This window comes from Dryobates pubescens, chromosome Z, assembly GCF_014839835.1.
Source record: "Dryobates pubescens isolate bDryPub1 chromosome Z, bDryPub1.pri, whole genome shotgun sequence".
NCBI lineage: Eukaryota > Metazoa > Chordata > Aves > Piciformes > Picidae > Dryobates > Dryobates pubescens.
Genome location: NC_071657.1, coordinates 127238410 through 127258294, shown reverse-complemented (window position 1 = coordinate 127258294; position 19885 = coordinate 127238410). Strand labels below are relative to the sequence as shown.

The following is a 19885-nucleotide window of genomic DNA, read 5'->3' as shown; positions in this document are numbered from 1 at the left end:
AAGAGGATTAATTCAATGTAAGGTTTTATAGAGAGTGCATAATAGCCCTGTCTTTGGCTCATCTTTTGTAAGTTTTAGTTGCTCTAAAGAAAGTTCCCTCTTTCATTGCAGAAAACCCTTAAAATCCAAAGAAGTATGGGTTCAATTATTTTCTTTTTTGATTGTTCTATATGGTCTTCCTCAAATCTGAGTCTGCTTGTGTCCCCTAGGCATGTACTGATAGTTTTACACAGAGCATCTCTGTGGTCAGTGATAGTGAGCTTCATGTTTCCTTCAGCAAAACCTCCAAAAAAAAAAACCCCAACCACAAAACTCAGATAGAAACACCTCTGTTAAGATCACAGAGGCACAGCAGCATTTGCTTAAAAACCTTAGTGTAGCAGAATACCACAACTGCACCTACCCTTTTTGCAGGAAATAGTCCCATTAGAACATCGTACTAAATGTTCTTAGCTAGAGTTGGTCTCCTTGGTAGCATTAGACTTTGTCAGTGCCTGATAATGAAATAATAGTTGCTGAATTGCCTGTTTTACACCTATATTGACCCTGGCTACTGCTGCTTCTTTAGCATGAACAGGAATATTGAATATTTTGACTAATGTACTTGAACACAGAAATTCATAGTCCCACTTTATTGTACCTACAGGCAATGGAAGGCCTAGAGATTCTTTTGATATTGGTTTTGTTTCATATTATACTCCTGGGTAGACCTGTGGTCTCTGTAATAGCAATTACTGAGGGAAATGATGGGAAATGCAGGTGTAGGAATTAAACCTCTTACCAGTACTTGCTGCATTTCCCTTGGAAATAGAATTGTTATGCATCATTGTATTTCCAGAAACATGGTGAAAGATCAATTGCTTAGTCTTTGAGAACTGTGTGGGTTTGGGAGGTCTTAAATTATATATATATATGTAAATAACGCTTTCAGCATGGTCTATTACCTGGTACCTTCCTCTTTTCACCTCTGCAGCTTTTCCTTATGGTTTCTTTACACAATCTTATTGATGCTCTGAAGGTTGTCTCTCATGTGCCATTTCATAAAAGAGGGCTAGGCTAAGACAGATATTGCAGCCTCAAGCTTCATTGCATTAAGAACACTGGAACCACTGAGAGCAAAATCCTAAAATAAGAATGTTCAGGCCCAGTTAATATTTGCTCTGCAATTCTCTGCAAGATCCTGATTCTGTTGAATTTGTCCCCTGTGTAAAAGCTCCCAAAATCAGCTGAAGAAAAAGGCTGTATTAGTTTCCACCCGAATACTGCAGGTTATACCTCATTAGTTGCTGGACATTTTGTCCAACAAATTTCCATGTACGAAGAATAGCTCACCTAATTAATGCAGCCTCTTAGGACTCACCAAGAGTGTCTGGCAGGTACCAACTGTTGTTGATACAGAATGAGATCAATGTGCCTTTACTCTCAGCTGGTACCACATCCTTTAAATGAGATAGGTGCAAATGAAACACTTGGGAAACATCAATCCAGAATGCCCAATTCAAAAATAATGCTGGTTTTGTTTTGTGGTTTTTCTCTATCTGAACTCACAGATTAGGCTGTGTGTTCTGAAATGTCTTATGTTTTTCTTCTGTGTGGTAACACAGAGTGCTGGGTGATTTCCATAATCCAGGATTATATGACAAGGTCACAACATTAATAAATGAAGGCTGAGCAACTGAAATCATTTACCTGGACCTGAGCAAAGCCTTCGACACTGTCCTGCATGACATCCTGGTCTCCAAGCTGGTGCAGTATGGCTTTGATGGATGGACCATTCAGTGGATAAAGAACTGGCTTAATGGCTGCACCCAAAGGGTGGCTGTCAATGGGTCCATGGCCAAGTGGAGGCCAGTGACAAGTGGAGCCCCTCAGAGATCAGTACTGGGACCAGTCTTATTTAACATCTTTGTTGGTGACATGGACAGTGGCATTGAGTGCTCCCTCTGCAAGTTCACCAACAACACCAAGGTGTGTGGTGCAGCAGAAATGCTGGAAAGAAGGGATGACATCTTGACAGGCTGGAGAGATGGGCCCAAGCCATCTTCATGAGGTTCAAAAAGAACAAATGCAAGGTCCTGCATCTGGGTCAGGACAATCCCAAGCACTGATATAGGCTGAGCAGTGACTGGCTTGAGAGCAGCCCTGAAGAAAAGGACTTGGGGGTGCTGGTGGATGAGCCACCAGTGTGCACTTGCAGCCCAGAAAGCAAATCACATCCTGGGGTGCATCAAGAGAAGCTTAGCCAGCAGGTCAAGGGAGGAGATTCTCCCACCTCTACTCCACCCCACCTGGAGTACTACATCCAGTTTGGGAGCCCCTAATACAGGAAGGATATGGATGTGCTGCAATGTGTCCAGAGAAGAAGGGCCTCAAGGATGATCAGAGGGCTGGAGCACCTCTCCTATGAGATCAGGCTGAGACAGTTGGGGTTGTTCAGTTTGGAGAAGAGAAGGCTCCAAGGAGACCTTATTGTGGCCTTCCATTTTCTGAAGGGGGCCTACATGAAAGCTGGTGAGGGACTTTCTAGGGTGTCAGATAGTGATAGGACTAGGGGGAATGGAAAAAAAAAAAAAAAAGAAATGGGCAGATTCAGATTGGATGTTAGGAAGAAATTCTTCAGCATGAGGGTGGTGGTAGAAGCTCCCTGGCGGTTTTTAAGGCCAGGCTGGATGTGGCTCTGAGCTACCTGATCTAGTGTGAGGTGTCCCTGCCCATGGCAGGGGGGTTGGAACTAGATGATCCTTGAGGTCCCTTCCAACCCTAACAATTCTATGATTTTATGATAATGGGGAATAGAAGCATATTATAAGCCTCAGGATACTCCCCAGCCTTAATGAATGCACAAGGTCCAAAATGGTCACTTGAGCATCTGTCTCTGAATCTGAAAGGCAGATGAATTGCTGACTGTCAGGATGTCTGAATTTATCTCACAGTACATCCAGTGTTTTAACTAGTACATGGAATTTCTTGTAGTTGGAAAGCTGCTGTCAGTTCAGAGTCCTACACTTAAATCTTTCTGCAGAGCTGGAAATGTTTAACAAAGCTTTGCTATTGATAGCACTTAAGGAGACAGGAAATAAAGAATCAGTGCTCTTCAGCAGGAAATCTTACTAGCACTCACAAAGCTCCATCCAAATCCTTTAACCTTTATTCTTGATCATAAAAGATCAACAAAAAAGCAACTTCTTTTCCCGTCCATCCCAAGCTGGCATTAAAGCTTCATTATTGAGTTTGGGAACCCAACTTAAGCATCACCAAGCAAGGAGATGTGGAGACACATTAGTATTTAGATTTTCTGGAGTGTGGGCAGGGTACAAAATTAGCTAAGTTAATCAATTTTTATAGAAGGACTAATAAAGCAGAAACTTGACCACTGCATTTTATAAGACAGTAATTTGAACACATTTACTGTATCAAGAGACATTTCTGTGAAGATGCTGTTACTGGCATCTGAAGTCTTAGCTCTTCATCTTCCACATCTGCTAAGAACTCTGACAGCTGGCTTGCATGGTCATGAAATAAATTATTCATAATTCATTTGCTCTTTGAAGAATTATTACATCAGTCAGTAGATTTACTTCAGAGAACAGAAACCAAGTTTCTGCTAGCACAAGCTTGGGTTCCCTATCAATACACTCTTTCCTTAAGCAAAAATATTACTCTGGTGTCCTCACCTTGCTGAGGCAATGCTACTCCTTAGAGCTAAGGTAACTGAGAAACTTCAGTACCTTCAGAGCAAAGAAACCATCCACCTTCCCAACCAATCTTTTCCAACAGGCTATTTTTCACTGATACAAGTATTAATCTTTTTGTTACATAGAGGACACTCTAACTGATATCTGAATGATTCTGGTAGGAAAGCATGTCTGAGGGAGACCTGTTGTGGACATCCTGCATGTAAGGTTGGATAGCACTCATCAGAAGAGGGAAAGTTCTGAGCCCTTTGTCGCTTCCTAGCAAGGTGTACACAAGCTTTTCTTCTAATTGTGTTCTAATTCATGTTCCTTGTGTGTTTATTGCAAGTTTTCTCATCAATACTGTATCTGTGGGGGATTTGTCCAAGATATTAATTGGGCTGTCATTTTTATTATTTTCTTTTAGAGTTATCCACAGTTGCTACAAGCTCTCTTTCCAGACCAGATCTAAAAGACTTATTTGATTTTTGAAGGGGTATTTCCCCATGCGCCTTACAGTTCAATCTGTCTGACATATTATTGTTTGATCAGTCAATATCATGAAATACTTCCATATTTCACTGTCAATTTTTTTTTGTTTGTTTTAATACTTTCTTGTCAACAGTCCTTCTCATCTCACTGTTCATCCATTCTCCCAGATGACTAAGTATATTGAGCAGCACATATTCTGGCACATATTCCTGGGGAACCTCCCTGAGACAACTATCCATTGTGACATAACCTGACCATTTTTTTGCTGTTTACTACTTACTAATTAACCCACTATCAACCTGTGAGGCAACAGCTTCTTTTTTTCCATGCCACATAGCTGATAAAAGAGTATTTATTATGCAAGCAAACTCATGATGTTTTCAAATAAAATATTTCTGTATATGAAATATATCCTCCCCCTTTAAAGTCTTTTTGATTGTATGCTTACTCTGAATTGATCTTTAAACGCTCTTATTTCTATCTGAGAACGTGTTATACATCTAGTCATGAGTTTTAATTAATCTTTAAAACTTCATAATTTTAACATATTTCCCTCTTTGAAAATAAGCACAACTATAGCCTAGTAAAGTTCTTTAATGATATTGAACTTGCATACACTGTTGGCTACTACTAGAGTAATTTGAATCAGAGCCTGCACACTGCTTAGGGCCAAGTCAAATGGTATTTTGTGCCTTTGGGATTCTTTGACTATCTGGTCCAAGACACAGCCAGTAAATCTGTTAAATGCAGCCTTGAGTCACAACGTGGTGGAGCACATGAAATTCCCATTTTTATGGAGTTTTCTGCCTTTGCAGTCTCTCAGATGTTGCAAATGGAGTTTAATCATTCTGGGTAGTGTCACCATTTTGCATGGCGTTAGTCCAGTATTTTTGCTGTATGAAATTGCAGTACAATTAACTCCTAGCTTTCAATATCATGTATCACTACTTCTTCATCCATCATACTCCTTTGTCATTGCAACTTTAAGTTGTAGCCAAGGATGATGGCAAGAAAAGAAAAATTCTTAAAAGTGTGCCAGATCAAAGCTGCTGTAATTTTTACTGTAGCTTAGGTAAATTGTAACTGGTCCACAATTCAGCACTAGATCACAGAATCACAGAAACATTCAGGTTGCAAAAAACCCTCAGGATCACCAAGTCCAACTGATAACCCTATGCTGCAAGTTTCACCCCTAAATCATATACCCAAGCACCACATTCAAACGACCTTTAAACACATCCAGGGTTGGTGACTCAATCACCTCCTTGGGCAGCACATTCCAATGCCTGACCACTCTTGCCCTGAAATTTTTTTTCCTAATGCCCAGTCTAAACCTACCCAGTCGTAGCTTGAAGACATTCCCTATTGTTCTGTCACTTACTACCTGTGAGGGGACCAGCACCAACCTCTCTACAATATCCTTTCAGGCAGTTGTGGAGAGCAATGAGGTCTCCCCTCAGCCACCTCTTTTCCAAACTAAACAACCTCAGCTCCCTCAGTCACTCCTCATAAGATTTATTCTCCAGGCCCTTCACCAGCTTCCTTACCCTCCTCTGTACTCTAGTTACTCGATAACTAGTTACATTTTGTTTCTGTTTCTTCTTCTGAGGCAAACCTCCCGAGTGTTTAGAGACTTAATGTTCTAATGTCATAACATTCAAGCTGCTTCATTCCTAAGCAGTGTGTTGTAAATAGCCTGAAGTACATTATTTCTTGTTTGTTTTGTTGTCTTGTGGGGGTTTGGGGGGCTTTGTTTCTATTTGCATGTTTGTGGCGGTTTTGTGTGTTTGTTTTCCCATTTTTTTGTGTGCTTTGTTTGGTTGGTTTGTTATTTGGTTTGGTTTTGTTGCCTTTTGTTTTGTTTTTAATTAAAACCCAACCAAACCAACCAATAAAACAACAAACCCATATGACAGCAATAATAACCTGCCTCTGTGCCTGGATATACTGAAAATACGCAGCCTGTAATCCTCCCCTCTCTCTTTTTCAGACACAAAAGATGCAAAGACCCTCTCCCTATGGTTATGGAAAGTGGAGAGTTGGTTATGGCTGTAAACAAAATGTCAGTAACATAATTCACCATCCATATAAATACAAAGCAAAAAAAGACAAACAAAGTTTTGCTTTGTGTGGATGATTTGTGTGCAAGTTCTTTGCAGATAATGCCTGAAGTTTTATGTGGATGAATAATGCAGATGAGAATTTCATGCATGCAAAGTTTGTTTCTCTTGCTGCATTAAAAACACGCTGCCATTTCCGATTGTGTTAGATTCAAAGTGTAAATAACTCCTGCTTTGACCAGGGATATTTAATTTGCCATATCCAGAACACTTATTTTCATGAATCAAACAATGGAAATAAACAAGGTTGGGATTTTTCAGAAGTTCTCAATGTTGGGTAAGCTCAGCTCAATAGCAGTCAGTGATGAAACCTCAATTCTTTTCAGTAACACTGCACTGACTGTTACCATACTGAAAACCAAAACCCAGAAGACTTTTTCTCGTGGGAAAATTGTGAAACACACTTGTACATAAGTGCCAAATGCAGGCATAGTGTTTGTATGGTCACTGTTGTTGAAAGGAAACTGATCTTATTTACATGACAGCTGAACTTTGTCTCACTATATATGCCTGCTTTCAGTTAAGTGGCCAGGTTATTGAGAAGTTACTAATTTATGACACTAGCTATGTAAAAGCTTTGAACAAAGGAGTGTTTTAAAGAAATGAACACAAGCATCACACAGTAATTCATTAAAAATTACTTCAGTGATAAAGAGAATCCTGCTGTTAATCTGAATCATTATATTTAAATAGGATTTGTATTTGTTCTCTTTATTGCATAGCTTCAAACCAGTTAGAGTGAGTATATGGAGATCTTAATTTTAACTTGCCAGATTGTATTGCTTTTAATGTGGATTTAGGAGGAAACAGAAGAAGGAGAGAGCAGCTGTTCCATTCTTCTGCTCTGCTTAGACAAGCATCACCATTCGTGTTAGCTACCTGTCTAAAAACCTTAAAGGCTGGTTGTGCAGCCAGTTAGGTATCCTCAGTGTTTGGGTGGGATTCCCTGTCTGATGTGCCTGTGACATATCAGCTGTCCCTCTGAACAATCACATGGAATTAGATTTGCAATCCCAGTTACCTTCTGCTCTATTGCCACAGTGGCTGAATTCAGATTCTTCAGAAGACAGTGAGGTAGAAGATACGAAGATTTGAGATGATTTACCTGTTCTGGATTCTCTGTTAGATAAATGAGGGCACCGTTGACCCTAATGCATGAAATGTAATCTCTCTTCCAAAATATATTAGCATTGCAAACTGAATATTCTTGCTACCTTTGAGTGTCACAGTTTGTTTATGCATTGTATGGAAAGTTAGTTCCTTTTATCAGGCTGCAGTTTGTTGTCTTTCTGTTCCTTTCACTGTCCCCTATCTTGTGTGTTAGGCAATATGCTCTTAACATATCTTCTCTGGAGGATTCATTATTTTTTTGGTTATAGCCCTTCTTATTGACATTCTTTTAGAGGTGAACAATCCATTTACTTTCAGTTCTTTTCAAATGACATTTTTCTCATCCTTCCCATAAGCCCTAGTAGTTTTGCAATGCTTTTTGTGTGTGTGTGTGTGATAGTGCTACTGTTATTGCACACAGGATTTGAAGTAAACCAACAATGTTGCTTATTTATACAATAGAATTCTAATCATTTCCCTGCTGTTTTTCATCCCAGTTCATATTCATGTTAGCAACTTGCTTGCCCTTTTTTTTCCTCCTTTTTTTTTTTTTGATTGCAGCTACACTTGGAATTGAAATTATAATTGAGTTATTTTGCTTTAAACAGGATATGCATGAGGTGAATTGGAGGTTTAATTTCTATTACTGAACCCAAAGCTGAGTGGTTATTAAGTTTCTGTGCTGATGGTATGCCCATATTGCTTATTTTGTCTTATACCGATCTGTTGGATGGTTAAATATCACAGTTCGACTTTTTAGGGAACCCTAAGAGCTTGGAGCAGACTGCTATGAAATTGTATTTAAAGTTGAACTCAGTGTATTGATATTGATAGATCTAGTCTTTACTCTTCTAGTGTCTTCCATGTTTTAGTACATGTAGCTGTTTACTTCGTGCCCTTCCAGAACTATCTTCCCAGATAACTTTTCTCCATCTGGACAGCTGAAAAAGCTAAATAATGACTGTTGAAGGCAGTGTGTGCTTGCAAAATAATTGTGTGCACCTTGATAAAGCAGACCTTTAAAGGTACTCTTGAATTCTTTGAGATATGTTTTGAAGTAATTTGCTTTTCTTTACTGAAGACTTGGGTTTTTACCTTATTCCCTGTGCTAGAAATAAGGACCGCAGATGTCACTACAATCTGAATAACTAAAGTATTGTAGTTTGCACACCCTGATAAAATGATGCGCCATAATGCACGGCATGCTTGCTTAAATGAACTTATGGATCAGCCACCACCTTTCACGTTAGCTTCTCAGCAAATGAACTCAAATGTGCTAGACAGACCCAGCAAAAAGTTTTGAAACCAAGATTCTGCAGCTTTTCTTCTTTCGTATCTCATGACTCATTGCCACAAAGAATTGTGGATCTGAGGGGAAATGTCATTATTATTTTTTTTGGTGTGTGTGATTTCTTCATTCTGCCTCCCTTACTCACTTAGAAAGATGCACAGGAAAACTCCAAATATCATGTTTTAAAAGTTGATGTGACTTGATTTTTTTTTTTTTTTTTTTTTTTTTTTTTTTTTTTTTTTTTTTTTTGTGTGGCCCTTAAAGTTATTTCTTCCCATTTGGATGAAGTGCAAATTAATTTTCAGCTGAAGATTTTAATGGCCAAGAATAATTTATATTGACTGCTGCGAGAACAGTTTTGTTAATTAAATGTGGTCTAAAAGCATTACATGGCGTGTTTTTGCAGACATTGATGAATGTGGAACCGGAAGGCATAGCTGTGCCAATGACACTATTTGCTTTAACTTGGATGGTGGGTATGACTGCCGATGTCCCCATGGCAAGAACTGCACGGGAGATTGTATCCATGAAGACAAAATCAAGCACAACGGTCAGATTTGGGTGCTGGAGAATGACAGATGCTCTGTCTGCTCCTGCCAGGTCAGTAGAAATCAAAGTAGCTGCTTCTGCAAGATAGTGGTAGGGTTGAAAAGAAGAGTGCTGTGACTGAGGTGAAATTGCTCTTTTAGCTCCCTTCTCAGGTGTGTGTGTGGTGCTACAGAAAAATGGAGTTCTGGAGAGTTTTGTGGAGAGCTACTCTCTCCAGCCTGCATGAGTTAGACTTCCATGGGAAGTTTATAATATGACATGCTGAGAAGCATGATGGTACTATTTTGTTAGCAGAGATACCACCTGTGTTTTCTGGGTGGGAGTAACAGCATTTTCATGCAAAGAAACTGTCAGTCTAGACACATACTGGGGTTGGTGACTGACACCAATATTGCTAAGAGATGGCTATAAATAGAAATAGGTTCTGTATCTGCAGAGTAATTCAGCTCAACTTTCTCAAATGTTTGCAGTGGAAAGCTTTATCCTAATCTAAATGCTGATGGAGAATGAAGGCCAAATACATTGCTGACAAAGTCCTTAGCAGCTCAGATTTCACGGGGATGAATTTAATTTTAGACGATCTGTAATTTTCCTTATGTGAATAATTACAGGAGAGTGGGAGGGAATGATCTGGAACTTTAAAGCAAGACTCAACTAGCATCCCTATGAGAATGACGTAAACTTAGTGCAATCCATTGAAACTTGACCCTTGGGAAAGACACCCCTGGGTTTCATCAACTTATGTGATAGCTGAGTGTATGAAGGATGCATATAAGACAACAGGGAAACTTTTTGGCAGTTAAGAGGGTGTATTGTGGTTTCTGCCTCTGTTTCAATTGTGTATTGGCAAAGTTATCATGCAGTGGCAAAACTCATGAGCTGCTAGTAGCTTAGAACATACCCAAAAGTCAAATTTTGGTACAAATACTGAAGGAGTTGGTCTCATCTCTGCCTGTGTTCCAACAACAGAGTGGATATGTGATGTGTCGGCGAATGGTCTGTGACTGTGAAAATCCCACTGTTGACCTGTTTTGCTGTCCTGAGTGTGACCCAAGGCTCAGCAGTCAATGTTTACATCAGAGTGGGGAGCTTTCCTACAACAGTGGTGACTCCTGGATACAGAACTGTCAGCAGTGTCGCTGTTTGGTAAGGCTCCTGGTTACAGCAGTGGAGACAGGAGGGGGAAAGGATATGAGATACTCTGATCTGTAAAGTGTTAATTTTCCTGCATTAACATCCATTTAATTTTCTCTGGAGTATGTGTACAATCAAAATCTGAGGGGTTTTTTTGATATTTTTTAGTATTGTCATGCTCCAATCAAAAGTGTATTTTGATGCAATAGGCATCATAGAAATTATTTAATTGTAAAAATTGTCTTGGCAAAGAGTGGAGGTCATTTAGATGGGGCACCTACGAGATGTTCACTCATTCAATGACTGATGAAACTGTATAAGGAAATTCAAAATACGAATTTATTACCATGGTTGATAATTTCAAAGATGCCAGTAGATTAAAATTTGTTTATTCATTTGTTTATTCATTCAGACATTGTACTGTGTCCAGTTCTGGGCCACTCAGTTTGGGAAAGATGTTAAGTTGCTGGAAGGTGTCCAGAGAAGGGCAACAAAGTTGGGGAGGGGTTTGGAGCACAAGCCCTATGAGGAGAGGCTGAGGGAGCTGGGGTTGCTTAGCCTGGAGAAGAGGAGGCTCAGGGGAGACCTTGTTGCTCTCTACAACTACCTGAAGGGAGGTTGTAGGCAGGCGGGGGCTGGTCTGTTCTCCTGGGTGGCCAGCACCAGAACAAGACGACACAGTCTCAAGCTGTGCCAGGGTTTAGGCTCGATGTTAGGAAGAAGTTCTTCATAGAGAGAGTGATTGCTCATTGGAATGTGCTGCCCAGGGAGGTGGTGGAGTCACCATCACTGGAGGTGTTTAGAAGGACACTTGATGGGGTGCTTGGTTGCATGGTTTAATTGATTAGGTGGTGTTGGATGATGGGTTGGACACAATCTTGAAGGTCTCTTCCAACCTGGTCTATTCTATTCTATTCTATTCTATTCTATTCTATTCTATTCTATTCTATTCTATTCTATTCTATTCTAACATGCTGAGTAACAGACAAAAATAAAAAGAGTTGATGTGGTTTTGAAGATAATTAAATGAGGGGGTTTGGGGTTTTGTTGTTGTGGGTTTTTTGTTGGTGTTTTGTTTGGGTTTTTTTTAATCTGTTCAAGCTTGTCATCTTTTTCCTAGGCATCTATTTCAGTCTGAGAAAAACCTGTTCTGCATAATGCCACACAGAAAGTTTCCATGGCAGTAAAAACCCTAGGATAAAAACAGCTACCTTTTATCACAGACTATCTCCAATTGTAAAGCCTAGTCCATCTAGCAGCTTTCCCCTGTCAGAGTATCACAAATAACAGCCAGAAAGCAATTTCTGCAGACACTGTGCTTTCATTGTTACCACTGCTAAACTTCAGTAAAATATGTGCTTCACTAAGTGTCTCAAAACAAAACAACCTGCAGTCTGAGATATCAATAGATGTCTCTTTTTTTCCAAGACACTACTTCTATAACTAAAGTCTACTTTCTTTCAGTTGACAGGGATTTATGTGGGTTTTTTTTTTTTTTGGTTGAAGACATACTGTCTGCTTCTTGTATTGTCTGAGACTACAAAAACATAAATTGATATAGAAAGATCAGTGACTGGCATTCAGATTGCTTTCATTCTTACCATCACGTGAGTCCAAATGATGAAAATTGACCCAGATGAGAATTTTTTTTAAACAGTAACTTCACAATACTTTCTGCAAAGAGAAGAGTGTGGTTGTTAATCCTAAAGAAGAGAAGACCCTGAGGGAACCTTGGGGAACACTAGAGGTGCCTTCCAATACCTGAAGAGATCCTACAGGAAGGCTGGAGAGGGACTTCCCATAAGAGTGTCTAGCAGCAGGACAAGAGGGAATGGTTTTAAGCTGAGGGAGAGCAGATTTAGACTAGATTTTAAGAAGAAGCTCTTCTGTGTGAGAGTGGTGAGACTGGAATAGGTTGCTCAGGGAGGCTGTGGATGCCTCCTGCCAAGGAGTGTTCACAGCCAGGTTGGATGAGGCTTTGAGTGGCTAACTCTAGTGGAGAGGAGTCCCTGCCCATGGCAGGGAGGTTGGAGTAGATGATCTCTAAGGTCCTTTCCAACTTAAGCCTTTCTGTGATTCTTTGAAAAGCACCTAAGTCTGGATTGTGTTAAGGCTGCAAGAATACTTCTGTCCCCTTTGTTTAAAGAAGAAAGGTTTGGAACATTTTGATGCAATGAGATGGGAAAGGTTATCTCTACAACTACCTGAAGGGAGGTTGTAGACAGGCAGATGTTGGTCTCTTCTCCCAGGCAGCCAGTACCAGAACAAGAGGACACAGTCTCAGGCTGTGCCAGAGGAGGTTTAGGCTGGATGTTAGGAAGAAGTTCTATACAGAGAGAGTGATTGCCCATTGGAATGGGCTGCCTGGGGAGGTGGTGTAGTCACCATCATTGGAGGTGTTTAGGAGGAGACTTGATGGGGTGCTTGGTGCCATGGTTTAGTTGTTTAGGTGGTTTGGATTGGTTGATGGGTTGGACGTGATGATCTTGAAGGTCTCTTCCAACCTGGTCTGGTCCATTCTATTCTATCTTCAGCTATCCCTGGGAGCTTTGTTTGGTTTTTGCTCTGGAGACACTGAACTCATAATTTTTAAACTGATCTATCCCCTTAGATAAAGGTTTTGTAAATAAACTTCTTTTCTAGGGCCAAATGCTATTCTCTTTTACTCCCTTAAATCCAGACTACTCAGTCCATGCACAAATGAGACAAATAAATTGGAGATCAGAAATGGTCCTGCTTCAAAAGAAATATGTAGCAATGACTTCTGTGATGTCTTTGACCAAACGATCTGAAACTTTGACCCTTGCTCAGAGTTGAAGGGAAGCTGACCTTAGCTTCTAGTAACTAGCATGAATAATTGGATGTCTTTAGATCTGTGTACAGGCGGTTACTGTAGTAACTTCCCCTAAGAATATTCTGGCCCAATGCAAGTCTCTCTTTGACCATTTCCTACCCTGACTGCACTGAATCCATCATGCAGAATTTGTGATTAAGTTTGGAAGTTCAGGTGAATGGTAAGTGGGTGGAGGTCCTCTCACTGAAAACACCTTGGTCTTCCCAGCTGCAGTCAGCTGCTGCTAGCTTAAGACCTTTAGTCCAGCCAATGCATTTGTAACCATGAAAAAAACAAACTGTTGCTGAGCCAGAGCTGAATTTGAGGAAGTTTCTGTGGTGAACCAACTGTCTGAACAGAAGTAAGAACTAAGTGAAACCAGTTTTGCAGTACAAGCTTCTGTCTCTGGTGAAACAGGACTTCACAAGGCCCATAACCTGTATTGCATGATGTTTATGAAGATTTCAGCTGCAGCTTGATGCAGAGTATGTTGAAGTAAGTTAAATCTAATACACTTCTTGAAGAGCAGATGATGATAAAACACCCAACTTGCTGTGTCTGCCACAGGCAGCAAATATTGGTGTTCTCTGCACTGACTTCTGAATAGGACCAGACACATAAATCTAGGCAGCTAAGAAAGATTCTGCTGAGTCAGAGGGATGGCTAATGAAAGAAAATAAGAACTAATCATTTTCTCTTGTTCTCATATTTGAAAACAGCAAGGTGAAGTTGACTGCTGGCCCTTGCCATGCCCAGAGGTAGATTGTGAATTCAGTGTCCTTCCTGAAAATGGGTGCTGCCCACGCTGTGTCACTGACCCCTGCCAAGCAGATACCATTCGCAATGACATCACTAAAACCTGTCTGGATGAAACCAATGTAGTTCGCTTCACTGGATCTTCTTGGATCAAGCATGGCACAGAGTGCACCCTCTGCCAGTGCAAGGTAAGAAGCATAAAAGTAAGGCTGAGATTCTTCTTTCCCAGCTTGTTCTGTGCATAGACATATTAAAGCACTGAGTTTTTTCTGTGGATAGTTGGTGTCCAGAGATAACAGTAAAAGCGTTTATCTCATGTAACATTACTCTTGCTGGCTCTAAAAGGATGGTTTAATATTCTAGCAGCTTGGAAGCAGGACAACAGCCTGGGCTGTAGACAGAGAAATGGGCATTCCTTTTTCATCAGTATAGCTCACCTCAAGTTTCATAACTGTTCTTTCTGTACAGCTCTGTGCTGTCTTGGAAACATACTCAGGAATGAATAGATACACAATATGGATGTAGTCTACCTGGATTTCAGCAAGACCTTCAATACCGTCACCCACAGCAAACTCCTGGCCAAGCTGTGAGCCCGTGGCTTGGACAGCAGCACTCTGTGTTGGGTTAGGAACTGGCTGGAGGTCCATGCCCAGAGAGTGGTGGTGAATGGTGCCACATCCAGCTGGCAGCCAGTCACTAGTGGTGTTCCCCAGGGATCAGTTCTGGGCCCCATCCTGTTGAATATCTTTATCGATGATCTGGATGAGGGCATCGAGTCCATCATCAGTAAATTTGCAGACAACACCAAGCTGGGAGCAGGTCTTGATCTGTTAGAGAGTAGAAGAGCCCTGCAGAGGGACCTTGCCAGGCTGGACAGATGGGCAGAGTCCAACATGATGGCATTCAACAAGTCCAAGTGCCAGGTGCTGCACTTTGGTCACAACAACCCCATGCAGTGCTATAGGCTGGGGTCAGAGTGGCTGGAGAGCAGCCAGGCAGAAGGGGACCTGGGTTGATAGTAGGCTGAACATGAGCCAGCAGTGTGCCCCGGGGGCCAAGAGGGCCAATGGCATCCTGGCCTGCATCAGAAATAGTGTGGCCAGCAGGAGCAGGGAGGTCTTTGTGCCCCTGTACTCAGCACTGGTTAGGCCACACCTTGAGTACTGTGTCCAGCTCTGGGCCCCTTAGTTTAGGAAGGATGTTGAGTTGCTGAAACATGTCCAGAGAAAGGCAACAAAGCTGGGGAGGGGTTTGGAGCACAAGCCCTATGAGGAGAGGCTAAGGGAGCTGGGATTGTTTAGCCTGAAGAAGAGGTAGCTGAGGGGAGACGTTATTGCTCTCTACAACTACCTGAGGGAAGGTTGTAGCCAGGTGGGGGTTGGTCACTTCTCCCAGGCAACCAGCAACAGAACAAGAGGACACAGCTTCAAGCTGCACCAGGGGAAGTTTAGGCTGGATGTTAGGAAGAAATTCTTCATAGAAAGAGTGATTGGCCATTGGAATGGGCTGCCAAGGGAGGTGGTGGAGTTGCCGTCCCTGGAAGTGTTCAAGAGGGGACTGGACGTGGCACTTGAAGCCATGGCTTAGTTAGTCATGAGGTGTTGAGTGACAGGTTGGACTTGATGATCTCTGAGGTCTTTTCCAACCTTATTGATTCTGTGATTCTGTGATACTGTAAGACTAGACTTCACACAAGAAGTTTGTTCTATATGATGCTGTAGTATTATCAGAACTGATTGAATTTCTTTTTGAGAACCATAATTGACAATTAAAGGTCCAGTTACATGGTTAAATAGCTTTCTGTCTTTAAAATTAGTAACAGAATCAGCATGTGTAGAACATTTTATAGTTTTTGTGGTCAAAGGAATTCATTGTCTGAGGAGAAAAAATGTCTATGGTCTTATGTGGATTCTGGCATCTCCTTTTAAAGATGGAAATGAAGAGGACATAAGTTCATGTGATGAATTGTGTTTTCCATTGTCTAGTACTGAGGAATAACAGAGAGTTTCTGCAGTAGCCAAGGACCGATAGACAGCAGGATACATCCAGAGATCTTAAATTTTTACTGAATTCACAGTTGATTTTGATCTTTATCCTGTCTTCACAAGGAAGTTGCTCTCAAACTCTAGAACATGGTAGAATTAAGCACTTTGAAAAGTTGCTCACCGAAAATACTCTAACTTCAGCACCTTCTTCTAGGAGAGGTGGGGAGTAACAGATCATGTAACAGAAGCTGTCAAGCACCACCTTCTTCATGCACTTTCCCTGACACAATACTGTGTGTAGCAGCAGTTGCTGCTGTCTAGGCATGGTCCTTTTACAAAGGAAGTGATGCCAAGTGAGCTTGGGCATTTGTCTTGATGTCAGAGTGGGTTGGTGCTGGGGAGAAAATTGTGACCTGACAGAATGGGTAACGGTTAGAAAGCCAGCTACTACCCAGAGTGCTGAAACAAGCCTAAATGCAGAAACCCATACTTCTGTACTTTATAGATGGTGCTTTACACCAATTCCAATGCTAGAAGTTATTTTTCCCTGTGACAAGTTGCTGAGATTTATGTGCCTTGATTTCCCCATCTGCAAACCAAATAAATGACATGTGATTTTTCTCTAACACACGTCTGAGATTCAGTGATGGAAAATGTGTCCTCATTGTTGTATTGCTAATCAGTGGCAATGCAGGAACCAAATCTTACTGAATTCTCTTTACAGAGTTTTCTTTTTCAAGTACACTATCTGCTTATTATGGCAGCATCGTGACATTGTAGTTCTGCATGCAAGCAGCCCACTCCTTGTCAGGTTAACACTGTGCCCAATTTGTGTAGTTCTCTGTGTCAATTGTCCTGTCTTACCCTACTCTTTTCCTGTGGAGCATAACACGGAAGGTCAAAGCTCCAGTATAAGCCTCTCTAGGCAAGCTATAGCAAAATAGGTTTACACAAATCCTTTAAGAATTCAGAAACCTGGGTGTCATGCAAAGCTGACTTCAGTCACAAAGCCCATTTCAAATTACAAATAAAGAACGTGGGCAGTAGGATCATCAAACCTCCTGTAGCAGGAGGAGTAAAAGAAAATGTTTGAATGATCCAGACCTTGGTCTTTAATCAGTCCTGGCAGCAATTTAAAATATAATGCACTTTATTTTTGTTATATTTGCATTGTAAGAATCAGACTTTAGAAAAGTAGTAGTAGATATGTAGAAAATATTTTCCCTAGTGCTTCAATGCTGTCCATAGGCAATTTGTTCCCTTCATTGCTAATATTTTTGGAAGATTGTCTGAACTATCAGGACAAACTTTATGGATTAGTATTTGCTGGTGTTACAGCCAGGATGTATTAACTTCAAGCATTCAGGGCTAAATACAAAAGAGAGTCCTTACTGCTTGATCTAAATAAAACTCCCAAGTCCTGTTCAGCAGCTTTGTGTACTTGAGCAGATGCCTGATACCTTTGTCAGAAGCGGTTTTTCCCACCAATTCCAGCTTCTTTGACTACTGCAGCTCTGAGGTACTGACTACTGCAAACCACAGCCCATCCCTTGAGCAAGGGAGGGACATGATAACAATGCCATGAATCTAATCAAAACGTGTATGTGTCTTGTGTTTTACAAATCAGTCCGCTCAGATCTGATGGATGTTTGCAAACAGCTGAGCTTGTTAAATTGATCTGGTTAGTACAAACTGTTGATTGCTTCAATTCCCCTTTGTGTTTTCTTCCTTTCTTTAGAACGGCCACATCTGTTGCTCAGTGGACCCACAGTGCCTTCAGGAACTGTGACACCAACAACCACCTCTCACAAGCAGTTCCTGATTAATGAATTTTCCTTCACAGAAAAAGACCAAAAATTGTACAAAATCTAAGCTAAAATTAGATTGATTTTTGTCCATCTGAAGTGCAGATATGTGATGAACTCGCTTAATCAGAGTGAAACGTATGGGGACTCAAGACAAGGTCAGCTGTCTAAACCTTTGTACGAAGTTAGGCCCAGGTGATCTGGCTATTTGTCTGTCTGACATCATTACGCGGAATACTTAGGTTAGAGTGAGGTGACACATTGTAATGCTGTACATAATGATGTCAAGATCCCAAGTCAGCTAACAGCTCTTCCAGGGGCTTTTGAAGCTTTTGAGAGTCCAACACTTAACCAGGTTGAGAGAGTTTGGTTTTTTTTGTTCCTTACCTTATCATATTCGGAACTCGCAAAACTGTGTTTGATCGCTCACTGAAGAATTTAGCAGGCATTTGAGCAAAAGGGATGAAGCCTTCAGGAACAAAGAACCTAGCAGCTAAGATGTGATATGTACAGTATGTGCGCTGAAAAAAAAAAAAAAAGAAAAAAGAAAAAAAAAAAGAAGTTATTGTAAAAACAGAACAAAAAAAAAAATAAAGAAAGAAAAAAAGAAAAACCGTGATGCACAGGCATGGCTTCTTAATGTTTTCTGATGGGAAAAGTCATCAATATTTCCTTGTTTGACTGCACTTAACTATGATTTCTTGATTGAATTTGTTCAGTATAAGCTTGTTATTGTGCAAATTTAAATAAATATTTCTCTTACCTTAAGGTTTTTGTTCGTGCTGCCTTTCCTTCTCAAGGAGGTAATATTCACATGTGCTATTACTGTTTCTTCTTTGCTAGCATGCCTGGGTAGCCGGGCCGTACAGGTGGTGTATTGCTTGTCTAGGTCCTCCACCTGTTGTGGGAACACCAGTGACGAGCGGTGTGAGCAATCTGGCAGTTCAGGCCTGGAGCCTGACATGGTGGCAGGCCATGCTCAGCACAAGGGCAGAGCCAGCTACCAGTATGCCAAAACAGTGCTGTGCTTGCAGCACTGTAACTAAAACAAGACGCTGGTAGCTAGAAACATAGTGAGTTATCTCGGGACAACAGGACATGCACCTGCATCAACAAACCTCACGTGTCATCCATAGTTGGACCAATAATCTACAATAGTGTGATGTGTGGTCACTCATAGGGGACCAATGAGTCCATGCCAACAAGGCATACCAAGGTTATATAAATTGTAGCAGTTTCCTTGCTACGCACTTCTTTTCCTGCCTGTCCTGTCTCCTCTCCTTCCACGCTTTACTGTGCCATGCTTTCACCATAGGCCTGAGCCATAGGCCTGCAATGCTGGAACAATAAAGGATCAATACCCGATCATATTGGTCAGACGTATTGATTCCAAGAACCTCCGTCGTCGCCGTATCTGGCTAAAACCTGTGGGGGCTTCTGCCCGGCACAACCTTATTCCTGTCATGCCTCATCTTTGTTACTCTTCTGGGAACACAAATATCTTCGTACATCTGAGTCATGACAGCAGATTGAACAGAAAATTCATGTGCCTAAGGATCAGCTCCTACGTGCCAGCAGAATGCTGTCACTTGGAGTAGGGTACAGACCATTTGTGTGTGACTTGCGTCTGCTCACATTTACAGAGGATCTTCGCCAGATTCCTCTTCTCTGCAGCTGCTGTGAGTTGGTTTGTCTCCGTAAGCTCCACAGATGTTTTAGTTGTTTGTGTAGAGCATCTTAATGCATGGGGATCACTTCAATATGCAGACCCTATTTTCACTACTGTTCTGTTGGGACAATAAATAAAAGAGGCTATGTTATGTTATTCTTGAAGAGAAATCAAGAATAAAGCAGTGCTTACAAATTACAGGCTGAAAAGGCTGAATCTGTAATTAATGCATCACAGGCAGCAGTGGTAAAGCAGGAGAGGAGGAAACTGCCCAAGATGACAGCATCCTTTGAATGCTGCTTTAGTAGTCCTGTTCTTTTTGAACTGCCCTTCTGCATTTCAGCATCTCTCTTGCTGGTTCAGTAGATTATCATGCAATCTGGACAGGCAAAACTTCCATTAATATTACCCCTGTGTCTTATTAAAAGTTACAAGGGATGTCCATGTAAGGTTTTTTTACAAAACAG

General features: G+C 41.1%; 1 protein-coding gene across 2 annotated transcripts in view; it reads left to right on the top strand.

Annotated features, from left to right (window-relative positions):
• NELL2 (neural EGFL like 2) overlaps nucleotides 1–18300 on the top strand; it is a 159672-nt gene extending 141372 nt beyond the window's left edge. For both annotated transcript variants that reach the window (XM_054178040.1, XM_054178039.1), the window contains 4 exons: nucleotides 9094–9287; nucleotides 10206–10382; nucleotides 13923–14147; nucleotides 17683–18300. In XM_054178040.1, the coding sequence (XP_054034015.1) occupies nucleotides 9094–9287; nucleotides 10206–10382; nucleotides 13923–14147; nucleotides 17683–17733 (647 nt within the window). In that variant the 3' untranslated portion in view covers nucleotides 17734–18300. The remainder of the gene's footprint in view (nucleotides 1–9093; nucleotides 9288–10205; nucleotides 10383–13922; nucleotides 14148–17682) is intronic.
• The last annotated feature ends 1585 nt before the right edge of the window (nucleotides 18301–19885 follow it).